At 34.9% G+C, this 22284-nt stretch overlaps 2 protein-coding genes across 5 annotated transcripts in view; one reads left to right on the forward strand and one right to left on the reverse strand.

Moving 5' to 3' along the window:
* LOC110464973 (calcium channel flower homolog) overlaps positions 1 to 4286 on the reverse strand; it is a 19407-nt gene extending 15121 nt beyond the window's left edge. The window contains exons 1-4 of one of the 2 annotated variants that reach the window (XM_021520497.1): positions 4075 to 4286; positions 1954 to 2026; positions 1363 to 1490; positions 502 to 506 (exon numbers count right to left, since the gene is read on the reverse strand). In XM_021520497.1, coding sequence (XP_021376172.1) covers positions 502 to 506; positions 1363 to 1490; positions 1954 to 2026; positions 4075 to 4180 — 312 coding nt within the window. In that variant the 5' untranslated portion in view covers positions 4181 to 4286. Of the gene's footprint in view, positions 1 to 501; positions 507 to 630; positions 636 to 1362; positions 1491 to 1953; positions 2027 to 4074 lie in introns of both variants that reach the window. The other variant, XM_021520498.1, reaches the window with a different exon arrangement.
* A 2656-nt stretch (positions 4287 to 6942) lies between these two features.
* Positions 6943 to 15113, forward strand: LOC110464977 (dynactin subunit 6-like). 3 transcript variants are annotated; one of them, XR_002464564.1, is made up of 8 exons: positions 6943 to 6994; positions 8322 to 8386; positions 8737 to 8842; positions 9282 to 9358; positions 11214 to 11261; positions 11577 to 11719; positions 13428 to 13793; positions 13933 to 15113. XR_002464564.1 is itself a non-coding variant. In XM_021520504.1 (8 exons), the coding sequence occupies exons 1-7, from the start codon at positions 6978 to 6980 to the stop codon at positions 13518 to 13520; spliced, it is 549 nt and encodes a 182-aa protein (XP_021376179.1). In that variant the 5' UTR covers positions 6943 to 6977; the 3' UTR covers positions 13521 to 13548; positions 13933 to 15113. The 3 variants fall into 3 exon arrangements, 2 of the variants coding, with proteins under 2 accessions (XP_021376179.1, XP_021376180.1); XM_021520504.1 differs by having other exon boundaries at positions 13428 to 13548; XM_021520505.1 differs by lacking the exon at positions 13428 to 13793.
* The last annotated feature ends 7171 nt before the right edge of the window (positions 15114 to 22284 follow it).

Consider the following 22284-nt stretch of genomic DNA (forward strand, 5'->3'; position numbering starts at 1 on the left):
TGTAACAGAGAAACACTGGGGCATTACCTAACACTGTGAACATCCCAAAACACATCAACACTGGGGCCAGTGACAACATGTAACAGAGAAACACTGGCTCCATCCTAAGAAGCTACCAGCCAAATTTGATTGCTATATATACTTTTCAGTTCTTCAGAAGAAGACGTTTGAAGTGTTTGACATATTTGACACCTGTAACCTTGAAAGCAGGTTGAGGTCATTTACATTCTCAAACTTTGTCGGGCTTTATCCCAGGAAGCCACCAGCTAAATAAGAACATTCTATACCTTTCAGTTCTTCAGAAGAAGTTGTTTGAAGTGTTGACACATTTGAACCCTGTGACCATGAAAGTAGGTCAAGGTCATTTTCGTTCTCAAAGTTTGTCAGGCTCTTACCAATGAAGCTTTCAGCCAAATATCATGACTTTAGGCCTGTCAATTCTTTAGAGAAGTTGCTATAAAGGAAAAGTTTACAGACGACGACGACTGACAGATGGACTAACGACAGATGCCTCGCCATGACATAAGCTCACTTGCCCTTCTGGCAGGTGAGCTAATAACTGCATATTTTGGAGAGGTTGAATTAAAAATGAACCGGTTAATCAACAAACAGATATGATACATATATTTGCGACATTATTTCATTTGTGTGTGCTAAGTAATTAATCTCGAGTTGAAATAATTTCCAGGACAATATCACATTGGCATTTTCACAGATAAATGTGAGTTTTTCCTTTATAATAGAACTTCGTTGTAAGTTTCGAGAGGATAAAGTTGAATACTAAGAATGTACCGGTATCTGTTTGATTCTGTGACAGGATTGAATCATCCAGTTTTATCATCATTTAGGGATTTTAATTTAGCAAAGTTATTATTTAACAGATACAAGAGTACCATTTGCAAGTAGACTTAAATACCGATAAACTCCCAAAAAGAATGTGTGATATCAATGCCACATTAATGCTGCTTATATACTCATACAATTTATACACTGATTTTAATAAATAACTCATTGAAACGAAAAACCCAACTTATTAAGCATTTACTATGTACCAGTAGTATGCAGGATTGTCAAATACACCACGTACAACAACATCCTGAGTGTCTGACCGTGTCAGCTCTTGGATGAATGTTTTCAGAAGGTTTCTTATTTATTTTTATTTTTTTTGTCAACAGAATGACAGCAAACAAAATGTTACAGATCAACAAAATGTCTCTTATAAAGTTTGGTTCCACCTTTAAATTATATGCAGGAGGAATCGATGTTGCTAACTTTAATAAAATAAGAAGACTTACTTCCTCATTATTTGGAGATCCACATACAAATTAAACTTTCACCAGGACAATTAGTAAAGAAGTTCTTACCCACAATAAAGGGCTGCCTTTTGCCATGGTGATCTGTTGTCAGAAAATTTTCCAACTTTATCTGCAAATTCTATAAATTGGCAGCAACATGGTGCTTCAAATAAAACTACTATGAATCCAACTAACCTGCAAAAAAAGACCAAAAATTCAGTTAATTTCTAAATTGATATATATTTGCAAAAAAAATACAATGGAAAAATTTGGACCTTGATTATATTAACTCTTAAATTAGGAAATGAATAGCACTTGTAATACCATGGTAATTCACTGCTGATAAATTACATTATATGAAGTAAATGAAAGGGAGATAACTTGCACAAAAGTGAGTATGGTAAAACAAACACTGTTTTATTTTAGTCAAAAAATATCTTCACATGAAATTGGGAATGAAAGTATATGATTTATCAAAGTTGAGCTAAATGTGTAATCAAATCAAGTATCTGCATGACATGATAAATAGTTTAAGATAAACAGATGAGTTAACAGTCAACCTGTGCAGAGTGCAATGTGGGACATTAATTATTTGACAAAACAGAATGAGTTTTATTTCATGTACATCCTAAATGCATTTGAAGATTTGTATACTTACATCTGTAAAACCCCAGCTACAATGCAGGTTGCAGATAATGATATACAGGTAACTATCCCAGTAATCATGGCAACTAAAACCAAAACAAAACAAATCAAAGTACTGAAAATCCTGAGATGGAAAGAAAAATAGATATTCAAGAAATTGCACAAAAAGGTACATAACTCACATTTAACCAAAAGAGGCCCAATATGCCTGCATTGTTCTGTATTGCAGGCTTTTATTGCATACTGAACAATTCCTATATACGTGAACTTCATTGTGGGTTAAAGGTATATACACTTAGAGGTCACTGCATGTCTTCCCATTTTGATGTGCACATGAAATGAAGTGTTTTTTTCATGATATACTCACATACCAAGTCTGAATTTCATACTCTTGACACAGTTGCAATGTTATATTCTGGAAATCTGTACACCTGAGATTAAGGTAAAAAGAGGTCACAATACCCTTACTTTGGTATGTGACAGGGTGCTTTCTCTTGATGGTACTTACTTAACAAGTTTGAGGTCCATGCATCAAAGAGTGTTGAATAATGCTTCAAAAATATGAACCACTTACACTTACACTTATCCAGTTGAAACTAGTCAGATGGCACAGAATATATTTGCAATAAACTGACACATTTTAGCCAATGGCAGGCTGGACTAAGTGCGGTTGGGTTATTTACAGAAATAGACTGGAAAGGAGTTGATTCACATAAATGGAGAGCAGTGATTTTGTTATCATTATTTTATGGCCACCCATGGCTTTTAAATTGGGAAAATCCAGCGACATTTTTGGGAAAATTAAGAAAATACATTATCATACAAATAATACTGATTTTGTCAAACAATGCATAATATTTTTGTTATACATGTACATGTGAAATAGGAGAGGAAAAATGCACGACCAGACCAGGGTTCAAACCCGGGACCCTCCCAACTCTAAACGGCACTCTACCAATTGAGCTAGCTAGTCCCTGACAATCAACCAAATCCAGTTCCATTACACATATCAGAGAAATGGACTTTAAATTGACTTTATTTCAAGAGAATGCATTTTATCACCAATTTGAGACATATGTACATGGTCATAGGTTTTTTCTCACTTAGAACATTTATTTTATGATCCAGTAGGTGTACATGTAAAAGACTGTGAGTTTAATTTATCTGAAACGAATTTTAATTTATTTTGTTTTCAAAGTCATGCAATATTCACGGCACGATTTTCTATGGAGATAAATTATCAAAACTGAGAGATATGGGCAGTAAATTAGTACAACTTTTTTTTTATCATGCAATAGAGGTAAAATGCCAGTTTAAAGCCCCATTTCGGTAAATACCCCTTCCCGACTAAGTGGCAGTAGATTGTCAAATTAACTCATGATTAAGCCCCGTATACAATACTGTAGGTCTGTGAAAATTTGAGATTGCATAGACCTCACCAAATCCTCATAAACCATGATTTTCAATTTCATTAATCGGTCCGAGAAAATATGCATAAAAATGTCTTGATGTTTTTTGATTATTTACTCCTAGATTAACAGGTCTAGTACACTCTGCCGATTGAGCTATATAGCTGTAAAGACCTATAATAGAATCTGAAATAGGTCTTTCGAGCTATTTTTATGTGATTTTCTTTTTGAAGGAAAACGAAACAAAGTCGCTTTTTAAAAAGATTTTATCATTACATTAAATACAAGTATTCTTTTTAAAAAATAATGATGTAAAAAAATCGGAAATTTTACATTTATGAAAAATGGAAAAAAAAACACATCTAAATGTATACTTTTTGTAGTCCACAATACCATAAACCTTATTGTTTTATGCGACTTTGCTTCGATTTAATGAAAATTGAAATATGAGAAAGTATAGCTCAATACAGCTATTATGTATTGGTGAATATAGCTATATACAGCTGATATAGGTCTTTATAGCTATATAGATCAATCGGCAGAGTGTACTGGACCTGATTAAGACATGTATAAATTCATATAAAAACAATAATAAAGAAAAATTCAATCGAAGAACCAGGTGTGTATTACTTTACTATTGTTACATGTAGTATCATAAAAAAGGAGGAGGAGAACTGATCAATACATCATTATCAGCGGTTCAGTACGGTCCAGTATATACTTACTTAGGCCCCCTATTGTGCCTGTTGATTTAACGAGTATTCTGAACCACCATGTGGTCTGATCATTTTGTGGTGGTGGTGGTGGTGGCTGCTGGGCGTTTGGTTGCATTTTGAAAAGTCTTTTTCTCTTTACAAGCAGTCCAGATGTATTTTAATCACATTACTCAGACCCGTGTGCCTTTGACGTGTTCATTGATGTTTTCAATCATAGAAACTTCCGGTGTAATAGAGTGCTCTCCCTTCCGAAGTGATCTTGATCTTTTGAATGTTTGTTATCCTAAATGCGATAAAATGGTACAGAAACACTTTTAGCTATCATAAGCAACTAAAACTCGCTATGCCTAAGCTTGTATATCATTATTTAGCTTCCTATAATTAACGAGATTAAAATACAAATTTCAATATGTTATCTTTATTCTAAGTTTTCATCTTTGTTGCAACTGTTAAATTTGACATAAAATACTATGTTTTTAAGTGATTTACGCAGAGATGTATTATACGTCTCTGATTTACGGTATTTTAGTACTATATGTAAAGAGAGGTGAAATTATTTTACGAAAATGTTCATGGTATTATTGAAGAGTACTCGTCCTCTGAGCCAAAAGCTTATTGGAGACTCATCAAAAGGTTAATGAACTCGTCTGGTACTACACAATCTATACCTACTACTGTAGATCCTATTTCTGACAATGTGGTTACTAGTGACGAAGACAAAGCTCATTTATTAAATGACTCTTTTTGTAATATAACTCGTGTAGATGACAGAAATACTGCGGTTCCTCTCATCGAGCCAAAAACTGGCAAGAGTCTTAGGTACATTAGAGTCAATGATAATGAAATACGAGATATTTTGCAGATATTGAAGCTTGGTAAGGCCTCGGGTGAGGATTGAATCAGTCACCATATGCTAAGAAACACATCAGAAACAGTTTGTGTTCCCCTTGAAATCATTTTTAATATGTCTTGATCGCCTGGTTTTTTGCCTGGTCATTCTACTGTATATCAGCTCATTGAAATTTATCATAACATCTGTATTGCTCTAGGGGGGAAAACATGAATGTATGGTATTCTGCGATATTTCTAAGACTTTTGATCGGGTTTGGCATAAGGGTTTGATGATTAAGTTAAAATCCTATAGAATTTCAGCGGAATCGTATCATTGGTTAGAAAATTACATATTTCAGAGAGCCTTTTTGAATAATTCTTGCTCCGACTTAGGTTTCATTTAAGCAGGTATTCCTCAGGGTTCGAATCTTGGACCTCTTTTGTTTCTTATCTATATTAATGATTTTGCTGATGTGTTTGAATCAACCTCTCGTCTTTTTGCAGACGATACTTCTTTGTTAAAATCATCCTCTTGTTGTCTAGGAATCCAAACGGTTATGAATAGAGAGCTCGAGTCTCTTAATGCGTGGTCCAAACTTGGTTAGTAACATTCAATCCAGAAAAAACTGAAGTAATTCTTGTTTCAAACTTGGTCGAAATCGATAAAGATTTACAATTAAAATGTAATGGCAATTTTTTTAAAATTTACTGATCATCATAACCATTAAGATGTAGTTTTTAATTCAAGTGCAAAATGGGGGGATCATATTTGTGCAATATATACTTCAGTTATGAAAAAAAGTCTACGTCTTACGTAGACTAAAATATTTATAAAATTAAATCGAGATACTCTTTTAAAGATTTGTAAATCATTTATTTTACCAGTTTTAGAATATGCTTGTGAATTATCATATGGGATGGTTGTAGAACTTAAGAAGCAGAAATGTTAGAGAAAGTCCAAAGAGAAGCTCGTATTATAACTGGTCTTCCTTCATATGGCTGAATTGAAGACTTACTTTTTGAAACTGGTCTAGAAACTCTTTCGAATAGAAGAAAACGCAGAAAACTCCAACTTTTGTATAAAATGCACAACAAATTAACTCCGGACTATTTAAATTCTCTATTGCCATCTTCCGTTGCAGAAAATAACCGTTACATCATTGGAAACAATGATGATTACAGAATTCGTCCTTTCAGGCTTTCTCTAACAAATTCATCTTTTATACCTCAACTCTTCGCGGTTGGAATTCATTGGAACTTTCAGTACGATCATTGACTTCATTAAATTCTTTTAAAAAACTCGTTAGCTTCAAATGAACAATCTCCTCCACCAATCTACTTTGGTTTCGGTGAACGTAAATTGAACATTTAGCACACTAAACTTAGAATCAGTGTAGTTCACTTAAATATGATCTTTTTAGAGTAAATCTGGTTGATAGTCCAGTTTGTTATTGTGGCCATCCCTGTGAAAATGCCTTTCACTTTTTTTTGTGAGTGCTTACTTTTTAACAACGAAAGACACAACCTGCTCTAAAATGTGAATGCCTTGCATGTTGGTTTTAATTTAGAACTACTTCTGTTTGGTAACAGCACGGAATTAGATTAGAAATCCCTGTTCTCTAAGTCCGTGGTAATAGCACGGACTTAGATAATCTAATTTCGTGGTAATAGTCAACTTTCGGTAGAAAACAACCATAATTATCTTTAGACATGTGCATCATTACATAAAATCCAGCAATAGGTTTTGATAGATATAATTACTTTTCTATTTTTGTATAAGTTGTAATATATCATTTTTATTGTGTAATATATGAAATTGCATCCTTGATAATAATCCGTATAACTTGTTTCGGATTCGGTTCCGAACTTAGAAAAAATGCATAGGGCCGTTCCTATCATTAAAAATCATATACCATTGAAACTATCGGCACAATTTAGATTATGAAGTATTTAATCATTAGATACCTATTTAGTGTGATATGGATATGTAATTTTCAAATCAAACTAAATGATTATCCCTGCAATGTTTTTTGGAAAATATTTATTTTAATGATTTAAGCGACACTTGATAGAAAAGAAAAATGTCTGCAAAACAGAAGTAAGTAGTTCCTGAACAAAAATAGCTGTACCTGATATGTATTGCGATTTTAGCTACCGTTATATTTATCTATAAGAACGTGGATTCATTAAGAATTACTTGCATTTTTCTGAAGCAACGTTAATTTGTGAACTGTAAATTGTGATATTTATATTTGCTTAGAACTCGGGTTCTAAATGTGAATCACCATTTTCGACGGATAACATTACTGACGGTAAACGAAGAAAGAGTTGTGCTCGAATATTCAGCGAATTTCATTCAAACCAAGTAGCATTATTGGTAGAGGGACTGGGTACGTTTATAGTTTGGAAGGTCCTGGGTTCGAATCCTGGTCTGGTCATTGCATTTCTCTTTCTCCTGTAAGTATAACAAAATTGGAAGTAGCAGAACCGGACTACAGCGATCGCCGGTGACCAGGGAGCTCTATAGGTAAAGAATCTGTCTAGAGTTTGAAGAGTCCTTGGTTTGAGTGTCGGTCAGGCTGTACATTTTTTTTTTCTCTCCTTTAACATTTGGCACCCAACGAAAAATACACACGGAAGGTAGTAATAGGGTCTTATATATCTTTGGGGTAATTGCATTGAAAATCATTTCGGGGACTTTGTTCTCCAAGCATGTGTAGATCGTGATACAGGTCATTGACTGAAGTCATACTTGTGTATCACAGAAATTGTAACATATTTACTAGTGGTTTCGATGGAAGCTGCATTTACAGACTAGAGCTTTATTTGAAAGGTATTTTTTTATGTGTCCCGAAATAACGTTGGGACTCCCGAAACAACTTGTTACCGAAACATCAAGCATTCCTTTGTTAAAGGAGGGAGGCATATAGTGGAACTGGACAGTGTTGATTGCCTGTGACCAGGTAGCTTTATTGGTAGAGCATCTGTCTAGAGTTTGTAGGGTCCTGGTCTGGCAGTGCATTTTTCCTCTCCTGTTACATGCATATGACTTTTGTTAACTTAAAGACTTATGCAAAGTAGACCCTTTCGTCACAGTGTGGTAATTTATAATTACCTTTAACAGTAATTTGGCCCTGATGATTGGCTGCATTTGATGAACTTGGATCAGGGACAATCACTTGTTGATTCTCATAATTGATTTTGAAAAAACTATGATATATAATGGAATTTTCCAATAATGAAATTTCATGAAAAAAGCAAAATGATATGAACATTTCATTCAATGATTTTTCCACTGAAGACATAAACTGCATAAAACGAAAGTTTATCCAAGTATATTGCTTTAATTAAACATAAGTGAACTATATATCATGCCGCAATATTCATACCGTTATTTAAATAAACAATTCTGTTTTTCATTGCAGGGTACTAGTTTCACATGGTGCTGTTGTCTGTGATGAGTGTGAAATAGTTGGAGATGTAACTATTGGTAAGGAATACTATTAAAAATGAAAATATAGAAATGTTATCATTAGTAGACCTGATCTAGAACTAGAAAGAAGATTGCTTTCATAGTAGTGAGTGAAACAGCAATGTATCATTGAATAGGTTAGTGAAAGGTACACCATATCATTGTTAATAATAATTAATTGTTACACACACACATTTGGAGCTGTTTGTATCTACAAAATTTTACATTTAAACACTTACCGGTACATGTACATTACTTGCAAATTTAAATGAGTGAAATGTTTGAAGGTGGCGAAACTGCCTTCACCCAAATGTTGCTGTGTGAAGTCATTCATGCGTTTTTACAACAATTACTTTATTTATTTTCAGGTGCTCGCTCAGTCATTCATCCCAAGGCTCGCATCATTGCTGATGATGGACCGATTATTATTGGTGAAAATAACATCATTGAAGAGCTAGTCACAATTATCAATAGGTATTTCAGACTTCAGAGATATAGCTACAGAATGGTGAAATGTTCAGGTTTTTCCAACCTGTTTCATAATGATAAATTCTATATTATATATATAAATGTTGTTGGGACCTGTATTAGTTTGTTCTTTATTTTTAGCTGACTCTGGTTCAATATGAAAAATAGTGCCGGCACTATGATAGTGTATATAGTCCAAGGTACAGGTTTGTCTTAGGTTTCATGTAAGTGCATTTACAGTTTCATCTAATATGGTCATTGAATAAGATATATAGTTCACTTACAATGTACTGGAAATGTGGGTAAAAGATTGAGTCGGTTTATACATGTACCATGGTCACTGATTGGTAATGTAGGCATCTTGAGTGTCTCATTATTTGTCATAAAATATATTTATGATTATAAGGAATAGTTGCATCAGATAATCAGATTTCATTGTTTTCAGAAATCCAGCTGGAACAGATGCCAACACACAACAGGTGATGATCGTAGGAAACAATAACGTGTTTGAAGTTGGTTGTTGTATCCTTTTGCCAATGCTCAAAGTTTATACTCTATCGTACCATGACTTGTTTTATCCAACAATTAATATAGTGAGATAAAATAGTTGTATTTGTAACTAGTTGTACAATATTACAACTTCACTGGTATATACACATTAAGTAGGAGTTTGCTGTTCTAACTGACATGACTTGACATAAACCTACCTGTTGTAATTAGGGCCCCGTATCAGAGATACGGGTGCCCTATAGTAATCACTCTGTCTGTCTGTCTGTCTGTCCGTCCACAAATTTTGTTCCTTGCTGATAACTTTGGTATCTATCGTCCGATGTACATGGAACTTGGTCAAGATGTTCAGTTCAAAAAAAATACACATTCAGGTAAAAAGTCAAGGTCAAAGGTCAAGGTCATTAGGTTCAAAGGTCAAGGTCAAATTTTACATTTTTTCACTGATGAACATTTTGTTATGACATTATTAAGCAAAGTTGTTCGGAATTAAACAAAGAGACACACTGAGGTAAAAAAAAGTCAAGGTCAAGGTCATTAGATTCAAAGGTCAAGGTCAACTTTTGCATCTTTTCACTGATGAACATTTTGTAATGACCTGATGAAGCAAAGTTGATCAGAATTAAACAAGGAGTCGACTGACCAAAGGTCAAGGTCATTGGGTCAAAAGGTCAAGGTTAAATTTTGTATCTTTTCACTGGTAAACATTTCGCTATGACACTTTGAAGCAATGTTGCTCAGAATTAAAAAAGGAATCAATTGACCAAAGGTCAAGGTCACTGGGTCAAAGGTCAAGGTTACATATTGTACCTTTTCCCTGATGAACATTTTTTTATGACATTATGAAGCAATGTTGTTCAGAACTTAACACAGAGTCAACTGACCTTAGGTCCAGGTCACGGGGTCGTAAGAGTCAAGGTCAAGTTTTGTATTTTTCACTGATGAACATTTTGTTATGATATTAAGAAGTAAAGTTGGTCTGAATTAAACAAGGAGTCAACTGACCAAAGATTAGGGTCACTGGGTTAATGGTCAAGGTCATTTGGGTCCAAAGGTCAAAGACAAAGTTGATCTCTGACTTTGACCCTGGCTCTTGATGGAGGAGGTTTATAAGGTGAAATAAAACAAATCAAAGCTAACAAATGAGTGTTGCACTGGTATTTACATTTCTGTTAGCCCAGCAAATATGGAGGTGGAAGGAAACTAGACTCACATCATAGTACATGTAAAATGTATATTTTGCTTCCTTGCGATTCTTTTTGAAGTCTGAATGTCAAACTTCAAGCTCAGCTATGTGGGCAGATTGCATCTTGATGATTATCGGGGATATATTGCCACAAGACGGGGCCCTTACTGACCTGTCAGTGTTCTAGTTTGTAGTTGTAACCACTCTAATGGCCCAGTTTATATATGACACTATTTTTTATGAATAAATTAGAAAAATAGTCCCCTAGTGTATTTAGCATGTTTCATTTACAAAATGTGCATATAAAATATATACATTGTTGTGTTTGATGAAACACATATTATGAACTTGTTTAAGTTAAAAACTAAAAGTATCACTAATTTTCATTGTAACATGATGAAAATCTACATGTACATGTGAAACTTTTCATGTTATCTACTCAAAGAGAAGGTAAATAAAGCAATATAACAACAACGTCATAGGAAGGTAAGTGAACCTAATCACTTCTCCATGTAAATGTACCAACTGTTGTAGCTACCTTCTTTGGTGTGGAGCCCTATTGAATAACTTAGGTTTTGATACCAAAATCATCAGGAGTTACTTTCTATTTTCCTCACTGCTGTGTTTGTCTTTACTTTGACCTTGATCATGCTATATGTTGATTTGACCTTGACATTGGTGTAGATGTAGAAGCGACCAAGATTGGTGACCACAATGTTGTGGAAGCTAAAGGTGAGTTGGTTGTCTCTGTGATACCAGATAAACTCCATTCAAATTTAATGTTAAAATGTACTGTTCTTCATTGATAAGTACTGTTTTCCATTTTACTGTGTAAAAGTTGAATTTGAATTGTTTATGAAAAAGTTGTCAACCAAAAATTGTTTTATGGTAAATTAAGATTTATTTGATAATCATGTTTATTTTCTCGTTTTGAAACCCTTGTATTAAGAACTTCTAAAAGTTTTGGGGGTTTATGCAAGTTGCAATACATATGATGTACATGTCTTTTGTAACCTATAAAATCCAATGTTGTATTATTTTTTACAGCAAAAGTGGGTCGACAAGTTGGCTTAACGACAGGCTGTATAATCGGCTCCATGTGTTCACTAACTAGTAACGAGATATTGCCGGAGAACACAGTGATCTATGGCGAGGAGTGTGAGAGGAGAGTACAGAGAGAAAGACCTCCAGTAAGTTGTCTACAAGAAGCTTGTTATAAAAAGGAAATTAATCCAGTGGTAGGGATATGTGTGTCTTTATATAACAGCACTGATAAAACCTCCTTTCAAATATTGATCAAAGATTGAATTTTGAAACAAACAAACAAACCATTAAGTTGTCAGTGCTCTACAGTTTAGATATATCTGCAGCTTACATTTATGGTATTTTGAAACTTTCAAAATTCAGGGAATTTTTCAATAGTGATATTGAATAGACAACAGTATTAAAGTCAAGAACACTGTTATCGTACATATTTTAGCACTTTTCATGCTTACGCTGAAGTGACAATTTGTTATCACATTCAAAGATATTGTTTGTATTGAGCTGGTGTAGGTCTTAAATGACACATGCAGAAATTTCTGTTGTACTAAAGCTGATCAGTCTGTATCAAAGCAAATTCTATACAAATTTACATTACTGCTAGTAACAACTATTTGTGAAACCTACCTACATGTCACATGCCCCATTTCCTGCTTTGTTGGAGATAAAGCATTGAGCAAAGTCTAACTATAATATGGAGCTAAATGCTAAGTCAAATCAAAGTCAGTGAAGTGGAAGGTATAAGAGGTAAACAATGATCTACATTTAATATATTGGTGTAGTATTTAAATTCCTCATGGTGTATCAAGGTTTGAAATGTAATGGCTATCGGAGTAACGAAGCTCATTGCATAGAGTCTAGTCCAGCTATTAGACAAATGGATAGATAGTTAATATCCATTTGTCTATCCAACAGCTGGACTAACTGAAAGTCACACCTGGCTGTGATATATAAATGTGTCACTATTGCAGAAAATATGGCTGCCGATCAGCTGTCACATCTGGCTGTGATATATAAATGTGTCACCATTGCAGAAAATATGGCTGCCGATCAGCTGTCACACCTTGCTGTGATATATAAATGTGTCAACATTGCAGAAAATATGGCTGCCGATCCGCTGTCACACCTGGCTGTGATATATAAATGTGTAACTATTGCAGAAAATATGGCTGCTGATCAGCTGTCACACCTGGCTGCTATATATAAATGTGTCACTATTGCATAAAATAGGGCTGCAGATCAGCTGTCGCACCTGGCTGTGATATATAAATGGGTCACTATTGCAGAAAATATGGCGGCAGATCAGCTGTCGCACCTGGATGCTATATAAGAACATGTCACTAATGGCAGCATACATACTTTATCCCTTTGAACTTATTTTCCTATCTTTTTCTCATCTGCTGGAAAACAAACTACTTTGTAATGAAATTGACGTAAAACCATTCAAACAAACAAACACAAAATGGCAGAATATATAGCCACAAATCACAAAGCTGTGGTATAAAACATTTCACTGACACAGATTATATAGCCACAAATCATGAAGCTGTAGTATAAAACATTTCACTGACACAGATTATATAGCCACAAATCACAAAGCTGTGGTATAAAGCATTTCACTGACAGCAGAGTATGAAGACCCAGCTCAGCTGTTTCCCCCTGGCTTGCTGTCTCTACTGAAGCAGATTTAGTTAACTTCAAATTTGGAAAGAGCTGATGCACTGATATACAATTACTGTTTCTGTTTCTGATCTGATTATTTTACCAGATGATTGAAGCATTCTTGTAGGACTTTCTAGTGCTGAATATGTTTTGAATTTTGAAAATAACGAAGCTTAATATAATATTGATTTACAGACCCAGAATCTACAGATAGACTTTTTGACGAAGATACTGCCAAATTACCACTACATTAAGAAGACAAAATCCAGCACTCCTCAGCGCACATAATCTGACCTAACTAAGGAATCACAAAATTGTACATTAAATGATGAATATGATTTTGATATTTATTGAAATTCAAAAAACTAATTTATTTCTAAAAATATTGATATCATTTTCTGGTAAGTTGCAGTTTGCTAGATAGTCGATTCTAAAGTCAAGAACAAATGCAACTGTTCAAATACATTGACACTGGTTTATCATACTAGCTGTTAGTTTTCAACTGTTGTGTACATTTTTATCAATTCTGTGATTCCAATGTTTTGCAAAATGTATTTTTAGGTAAGTGTACCTTTCACTAACTTATTCAACTAAGCCTATCAATTCAGGTCTTAGTATTTTTCTATCTGAAATATAACGGAAAGTGTAATACAGATAAGTAGTTATTAATGTTAATATTAATTTTTTTTTTTTTTTTCAGGTGAACAAGTGCAATATTCCGATAGTCTAGGGAACTGAACATTTCTTGGATGAGTGGACCATTACATATATAGCTAGCTGCCATTGGTGATGGTTACAAACAGCAGACAGGAGAACATGTTATAAGGACCCCTTGGTTCATAGTGCCACATTCTCTTTACTGGAGGAAATTTTTAGTATAGTAATTTTGCAAATACATGTAATATGATTTTCCTCTTTGTAATACTGTAAGACGGGAAGTTTTCACAGTGTGGAAATATTACCGTTTTCCTGTTAAGCATGAAAATATCCATACACAAACATATATTTATAGATTATAGATTTATAGAGTACATGTTTATGTATAGATTTAAGAACCACTGCCAACAGGAAAAAATCCACAAAGTGATAATTTTAAAGAGTCAGCGTGAATATTTCCAGGTGTCAAAATTTCCTCTTTTACATCAAACTGGTCTGCATTTTGTATGTATCACGATTCTTTATGAACTGTTTGTTTTGGTCTTATCCAAACATCAGTGGAAGCTTATTCCATGTGAATCTTTGACTATCTACCAGGCATCTGATCTGTCAGTATTGTGTCCATTGCCTGTTTCCCACTTAATAATATAAACTTTCTTTAAGGAGCACCTGTTCGACATAGAGGGACACTAATCTATTCTCACACAGGTGATGTAGGCAGAAAAACCTGCCAGTATAGATTCAGTTAAACGAGACAAATCATAAAATGGCTAAATTAAAGTCTTGACAAGTGGTGCGGCAAGAAAAAATTAGTTAGCTTGAGTATCAAAGTTGTCTGCTAAACAGCATTTATTTTCTTATTTTATTGGAACATTATACAATATACCAATTGAGAAGATATATTTATTGTTTGTGGTGAACATTTCATTCTTTATACATGGTATAATGATATAACTATGATGTTGTGTTATTTGATCTATCTTTTACAAACAGTTTAAACTTTGGTGTGTCACCACTGACTATTTGTAAATATTTGTTATATTGTTAAGCTCTTGCACCACTTTTGAGTTTCACAAATATTTGAAAAATTTCAAAACATATAACTTAAGATTTTAAGTTTTCTGAATTGTCATACCAGTTCCTTATTTAGTACAAAAAGTTTGTGATATCAAATTGCTTGTATAGTATAGCATATTCATTTATGTAATAAATCATGCTCATGTATACTTTTGTTCTATTTTGTTTTCGATACACCACTCTTTATGACAGAAATTGACATGTAGATGACCAGTATTTGAAGACTGTCACTTTGTGTTGGACAATTAGTTCCCTTTGATGGAATTCCTATTTCACTTGAAGACATGTGAAATATTATTTATTTCTTTACAGAAATTAATATAAATGGGTTATGCTGTAAAAATTTAGGTACCTCAATAATATAAGGAGCATGAAGTATCAGGGGAACCTCGGCACCAATATGTCTGATCTGGACGTCCTGTATGTGTTCGTCAATATGTGTGTCCATTATACAAGGATCTGAAAAAAAGTGACGGCTATAAATGTATTTATTAGCAGCTCAATAGTTTACAATTGAAGGATTGGGCAGAGGGACTGGTTGTGTTACATAAACTCTTCTATAATGCATACGTACCAACCTGAAGAAACGTTTAGAAATTTTAAATTGAAATTGTTCAGTAGTGGTCAGACAGCAATATACATCCCTGAGATTTACATCATTGATGTAAAAATTGTTACAAAACTGAGAACATAATTTAAAGCATATCGCAGTACATTTTTATAGCACATATGCAGGCGTATACAACAGATATAATGATTCAGTAATATAAATATTGATATCAAATTGTATCCAGAACTTCAATATTGGTCAGGCAAGTTTGTGTATATAGGATAAGGCATGAGATTTTGAGTGGTGTAAAGAATGGTGATAGTTTAACCATTATGCCTATACAAAACAGTTTAATCTGATATGTCTTGTAATATTGAAATCCAATACAGAAATGCAGATGTTAATATTTAACTCATTATTCTATATTAATTGTTGAGTTCTCTACAACAGTATTTTAACAGAAGTATCAAAATATTACGGTACGGAGAACCCTGAAGACGAATGGTGGATATGTTTATGGAATATATATATTGCCATGTATAGGTTTGGTTAAACTTTAGGCCCTTTATTATTTCTAACTTATGTAAATGACATGCAAATCAGTATAGATCCTGCTTGCAAACTTATTGTGTATGCTAATGACAGTACAATTCTCTTTTCTCACTCTGACCCAAACAAATTATCAACCAAATTTGGCCAATTTCTAGAATCATGTTCAGATTGGCTAGTTGATAACAAACTGTCATTACATCTGGGGAAAACTGAATGCACCCTCTTTGGAACTAAGAAAAAGCTAAAAAATGTTGGAACAGTTTGAAATTATTTGTAATGGTCATACTATTCTGATGCAACCTTCATCAAATATCTTGGTTTGTCCATTGATTGCTTTTTATCTGGTGAATGTATAGTCAACAGCATTGTACAAAAAGTAAGTAGTAGACTTAAATTTCTATATAGGCAAGTTCTCTTCCATTATCAACCAGGAGAATCTTATGCTCAGCCATAATACAGTGTTGATTACTCTTGCTCATCCTGGTACTCTGTTTAACTAAAAAAATAAAACATTAAAAGACTGCAGGTTTCACAAAATAAAGTTATTAGATTTATTCTTAAATTAGATTCAAAGTCCAGAATTGGTTACAATGAGTTCTCTAGTCTAAATATGCTTAATGTTAGTAACAGAGTAAAACAATTCAGAGTAAACCATGCTTTAAATATTTTTAATGACAAATGCCCCCCCCCCTATTTAAAAACTGACTTCAAAAGGCTAACAGAACTGCAGCAACACTATACAAGATCTAGTGAATACAATTTTTTATATTCCAAATGTGAGCGGGGCAGAATCTACCACGTTTTATTACAATGCTGCTTAAGATTGGAATTCTTTACCAGAAAATATCAGGAAGATCAAGAATAAAAGTTACGATCAAAAAACATCTTTTTGAAAAACTAAAAAGAGTACAGGATCAGACATTTGTATTTTATTAACGAATATGTTCTATATATATGTTTGTGTGTATGTGAGTGTTTACACGATATGGGTGCTGTACTTCTATGCAATGTGTTTTAAGTTACAACCTATATATTAACATCAGTTTCAACATAAAAATTAAGTTATCTTCAAATAGAATAACTATACTAATTTTTATTTAAGTAACGTTAGTTAGCGTCCACTGAATTACATAACGTATCTTAAAAACTACGTGTGGCTTGACATTGTTTATGAAAGAAATAACGCAAACTGGCAATAGTCGAAAAACAAATCAACAACTTGAACAATTCAATATCTCAGTTATATGCTAGTGGGGACGCCTGGCTGGTTCATACTTCATAATACAACAAGTACGTAAGGCACCAAGGTGCTGGTACACAATGTTCTACTTGACATATTCGATTCTGATCTTTATAACCACAAACTTTCAGCAGGGTTTGAGGCATCCAAAACAAAACGTGATTGATATTAATAGCATATTTGATCAAACCGAGATATTTATATTAACTCGAATAAATTATGGTATACATAACTTCACCAATGAGGCAAGTGACATTTCACCAAATATGCTATCACTTTGCCACGCAACATCTAATAAATCAAAATGTAGCACTAGGAAAATACAACCATACATATGGACTATATTACTCATATCCGGCGATATCGAGATAAACCCCGGCCCATCAAAATGTCCATGCGGGATATGTAAACGAACCGTTGCTAGTGACCACAGAGCCATTCAGTGCGATGACTGTGATGCCTGGATACACATAAGATGCGGAAATATGACACCTACAGAATACAACAGATTACAATCAACAAGTCAATTTACATGGACATATCCACCCTGTGGGTCAATAAATTTGAGTGTAACATCTATAGACGAAAATGGCATAGACATCAGCAACCCATACAACAGCTTAACAGAAGACCCCAGCACCGACGATGATGACAATGTATTTGAGTCAACAATAAATACTTCAAGTGAAAATGATGAAGAAGAACAAAGATCCAAAAAGGGTAACAAAAACATTAAAGTAATGGCGGTAAACTGCAACAGCTTAGTGAGCAATAGAAAACAAGCACTGATTAACCAACTAATTGATGAACACAAACCAGACATCATCTGTGGATGTGAATCAAAATTAGACAACACCATTAAGAGTGAAGAAGTATTCCCTACAGACGAATATGAAATATATCGTAAAGACAAGAAAAAGGGAGAAGGAGGTGTATTCATTGCTGTAAAAAACCCACATAGTAGCCACACCTGAAACAGACCTTGATTGCCAACTCATATGGGTAAAAATACAGACAAGGACTCATCAACCTTTGTAAGTAGGCTCTTACTACCGACAGGTGAAGACTTAACCCCATTGAACGCACTAGATGAGTCCATCTCGAAATTGACCAACCGACAGTCACTCCCGAACATCCTACTAGCAGGTGACTTTAATCTCCCAGATATAAATTGGGTGGACTACACTATCCGGCGGGATAGACCCCAGTATTCCAACTCCTTGAACCAACGAGCTATGGATATATCAAAAGATAACTGTCTCCACCAAATGACTGATGAACCAACTAGAAATGATGACATCCTTGACCTAGCCATGACCACCAATCAATGATCTACAAGTAGAACCAGGAATGGGTGATCATGAAATAGTCATAACAAACATTAAAATTGGGGCACAAAGACAACGTAGACCTGAGCGAACAGTCTACCAGTATAAGAAAGGAAACATCAATGGCATACGTGATGATATAAAAGAATTTTCAGAGAAGTTCTGTGAACAAGATCACCAAAATAAAGACACCGAAGCAATCTGGGACGAATTCAAAAATGCGCTTGTAAAATCAGCTGATAAACATATACCTAGAAACAAGATCACATCAAGATGGAACCTCCCAATGAATGACACCCACAGTACGCAGACTCTGCAGACTAAGGAACGAAAATGGAAAAAAACAGCAAAAAAGACCAAGAAAACAGAAGATTGGGAGAATTACAAAACCACCGAAAAGAATGTAAAACGAGAAATCGAGAAAGCACACCGTGGACACACTGACAAATTTCTCAAATGCATCTGAAAACCCTTAAAAATTCTACTCGTACATCAAAAGTAAAAGAAGTAACTCCAGTAGGATCCCAACACTGAAAGAGAACGACAGCTTGTTATCAACACCCAAACAAGAAGCTGCAGCACTTAATAGGCAATACCAATCAGTCTTCACCAGAGAACCACCAGGAGAAGTACCAACAAAAGAGAACAGACTGACTACATCTATGACCAACATTTTTTTCACTGAAGAAGGAGTAGAAAAACTATTGAAGGACCTTGATCCAACAAAAGCAAGCGGTCCTGACAACATTTCTACAAGAATTCTAAAAGAAACAGCCACGGAAGTAGCACCATGCTTGGCAATCATTTTCCAGCACTCCTATGACACTGGACAGGTACCAAAAGACTGGAGAAATACAAATATTACAGCAATATTTAAAAAAAGGAGTAAAGTTGATACGAGTAATTATCGTCCGGTATCATTAACAAGGGTAGTATGCAAAATAATGGAACACATTATATTTAGTCAAGTCATGAGGCATCTGAATGACAAACATATCCTTGTACACTACCAGCAGGGTTTCAGAACAGGCCACTCATGTAAAACTCATCTACTTACCACCATAGAAGACATATCAAGAACATTAGACATGGGAAAACAAGTAGATATGATGATATTAGGCTTCTCTAAGGCGTTTGACACCGGCCACATAGAAGACTGCTCATGAAATTAGACCACTATGGGATAAGAGACCATACCTATGAATGGATCAGACAATGGCTAACAACAAGGAAACAAAGAGTGGTCTTAGATGGTGAATCCTCTTCTGAAGCCCATGTCGACTCCGGGGTACCCAAAGGCACAGTCTTGGAGCCCTTGATGTTCTTACTCTAAACGATATCGGCGAGGGAATAAAATCAGAGGTTAAGCTTTTCGCAGACGACTGTTTTATTATACCGAACCACTGACTCTGAAGCAGACACCAACCAGCTGCAGGAAGACCTAAGCAAAATGACAGAGTGGTCCAAGACTAGGCTAATGCGATTTAATGCCAAAAAATGCTATGTCATGAGACTTAAACGATCGAGACAGACCATCAGAGCAAACAACAGGTACAACATTGATGGAAGCACACTCGAGGAGGTAGATCACCATCCATACCTTGGAGTGAAACTAGGGAATGACCTCACTTGGAACCACCACATTGATCAGATTACATGTACCACCAAAGCATCTGGAATATTGGCATTCCTTAGGAGAAACCTGAACAAGTGCAGCAAGGAAGTGAAAGAAAAGGCATATACAACACTCATACGCCCCAATCTGGAATATGCATCATCAGTTTGGGACCCTTTTCGCCAATACCAAATTGACTCTGTTGAAATGGTCCAACGCAGAGCAGCTCGATTTGTAACTGGTCAGTACAGTCGCTACCAAAGTGTCACATCAATGTTCCAGGAGCTTAAATGGACACCTCTACATCAGAGACGACAAGAACAACGGCTGACTAACCTTTAAAAATGCTTGAATAACAGCAACGCGCTGAAAATACCACCATCTGTAGTACGACCATCAAGGACAACAAGAGGACAAAATAGCATCAGCTTTATCCCAGTCAGCTGTAATTATGACAACTACAAGTACAGCTATTTCCCGAAGACAATACTGGAATGGAACAACTAACCAGAGAGGGTCATCAACCAGGATACTGTAGAGGCATTCAAGACCGCACTCCACAGTTTCATTGACGAGCAATAAAGTGGTGTAGTAAATAGTTTTAACTGTATGAATACTAGAGATTTCATGTGAGTTGATGCTGTTTGACGGCCTTTCACAGTATTCCAGTAAATGTTAATGTAGTCAGGGCCCACTTGCATAAAACATCTCAACTCTTGAGATTTCCTCAAGTCTAAGATTTCCCATAGACAATACATTGCTTGAGATTTTCCTTAACTTTGAGATGTTTTATACAAGTGGGCCCAGCATTTTAGTTTCGGCCAGGTACGTCTGGACCCCTCAATCTACACGTGCCGAATTTTCCTGAGGTCAGCCTCGGTTCAGATTTGTACCTGTCGTTTTCTTTATAGGTTCAACCGGTTCAACCGTTTCAACCGGATACGCGAATATACCCTTATATAATTTTATATTAATATGTTTTATATTGTAATCAGTTATATAAATTATTAGTGTCAAAATATGTATTGAGTACTGTATGAATTGTTATATTGTTGTACCTTTTTACCAACTAAACTTTAATTGAATTGAAGTTAAATTATAAAAGTCCTTCTCCTAGGCTACATTCGCGTATACCGGTTGAAACGGTACGTGTGGCGCAGAAATTTTCCACGATAAACGAACGCGCTTGGACCGTTCTATAAGCAGAGCTAAAAATGCACACTTTCGGAGAATTAAAAACAATATATCAAGAATAATATGCCCTTCTTCCATCCGTCCACTAAATTACATAACGTATCTTAAAAACTACATGTGACTTGACATTGTTTAAGAAAGAAATAACGCAAATTGACAATAGTCAGCAATTTAGTTTCGGTCAGGTACGTCTGGACCCCTCAATCTACACGTACCAAATTTTCCTGAGGTCAGCCTCGGTCCAAATCTGTACCTGTCGTTTTCTTTACAGGTTCTACCGGTTCAACCGGATACGCGAATGTACCCAAAGAGTGAGTTGCAGAGAGTCGAGGGATTACCGTATTTACTGTAATAAGTGCACCTACCATTTTATTTACCATCGTATGACATTGCCACTTTATAACCCTACAGCAGTCCGATTGCATTCCTATAGTCTATGAATACATGAGCTCATTTTAAATTGTTGACGTCATCATTTAATTATTACGACGTCATAATTGACCATTACGTTGAATGTCACTGGCTCTCCCTGAACAGATGCCAGCCCGTTCTATTAATTGAACAAACAGATATAATATTATGAATACATTATTAGAACATATTGCTTAATAATAAAAAATCATTGTAATTGAATTTTCTATGAGATAATATAAACAGATTCCAAAAAATGGTAAATATAAGCAGAGACGTATAAATACTTATACGTCTCTGATATAAGTATGGAACTGCCCTCGATTTCAGTCGCATTCACAGGAAATATGTGTGCCAACTTAAAGAAGTTCAATAATATAAGTGCCCTCCCATATTTGAGCACTTTACTAACCCCCTCGAACCCCCCC

This window comes from Mizuhopecten yessoensis, unplaced genomic scaffold, assembly GCF_002113885.1.
Source record: "Mizuhopecten yessoensis strain PY_sf001 unplaced genomic scaffold, ASM211388v2 scaffold11045, whole genome shotgun sequence".
NCBI lineage: Eukaryota > Metazoa > Mollusca > Bivalvia > Pectinida > Pectinidae > Mizuhopecten > Mizuhopecten yessoensis.

Bases quoted from the DNA above. Each gene is read 5' to 3' on its own strand.
- LOC110464977 (XM_021520504.1), top strand. The intron at 8,843-9,281 runs GTATTTCAGACT...CATTGTTTTCAG, and splicing joins CTAGTCACAATTATCAATAG to AAATCCAGCTGGAACAGATG. The intron at 11,720-13,427 runs GTAAGTTGTCTA...ATTGATTTACAG, and splicing joins TACAGAGAGAAAGACCTCCA to ACCCAGAATCTACAGATAGA.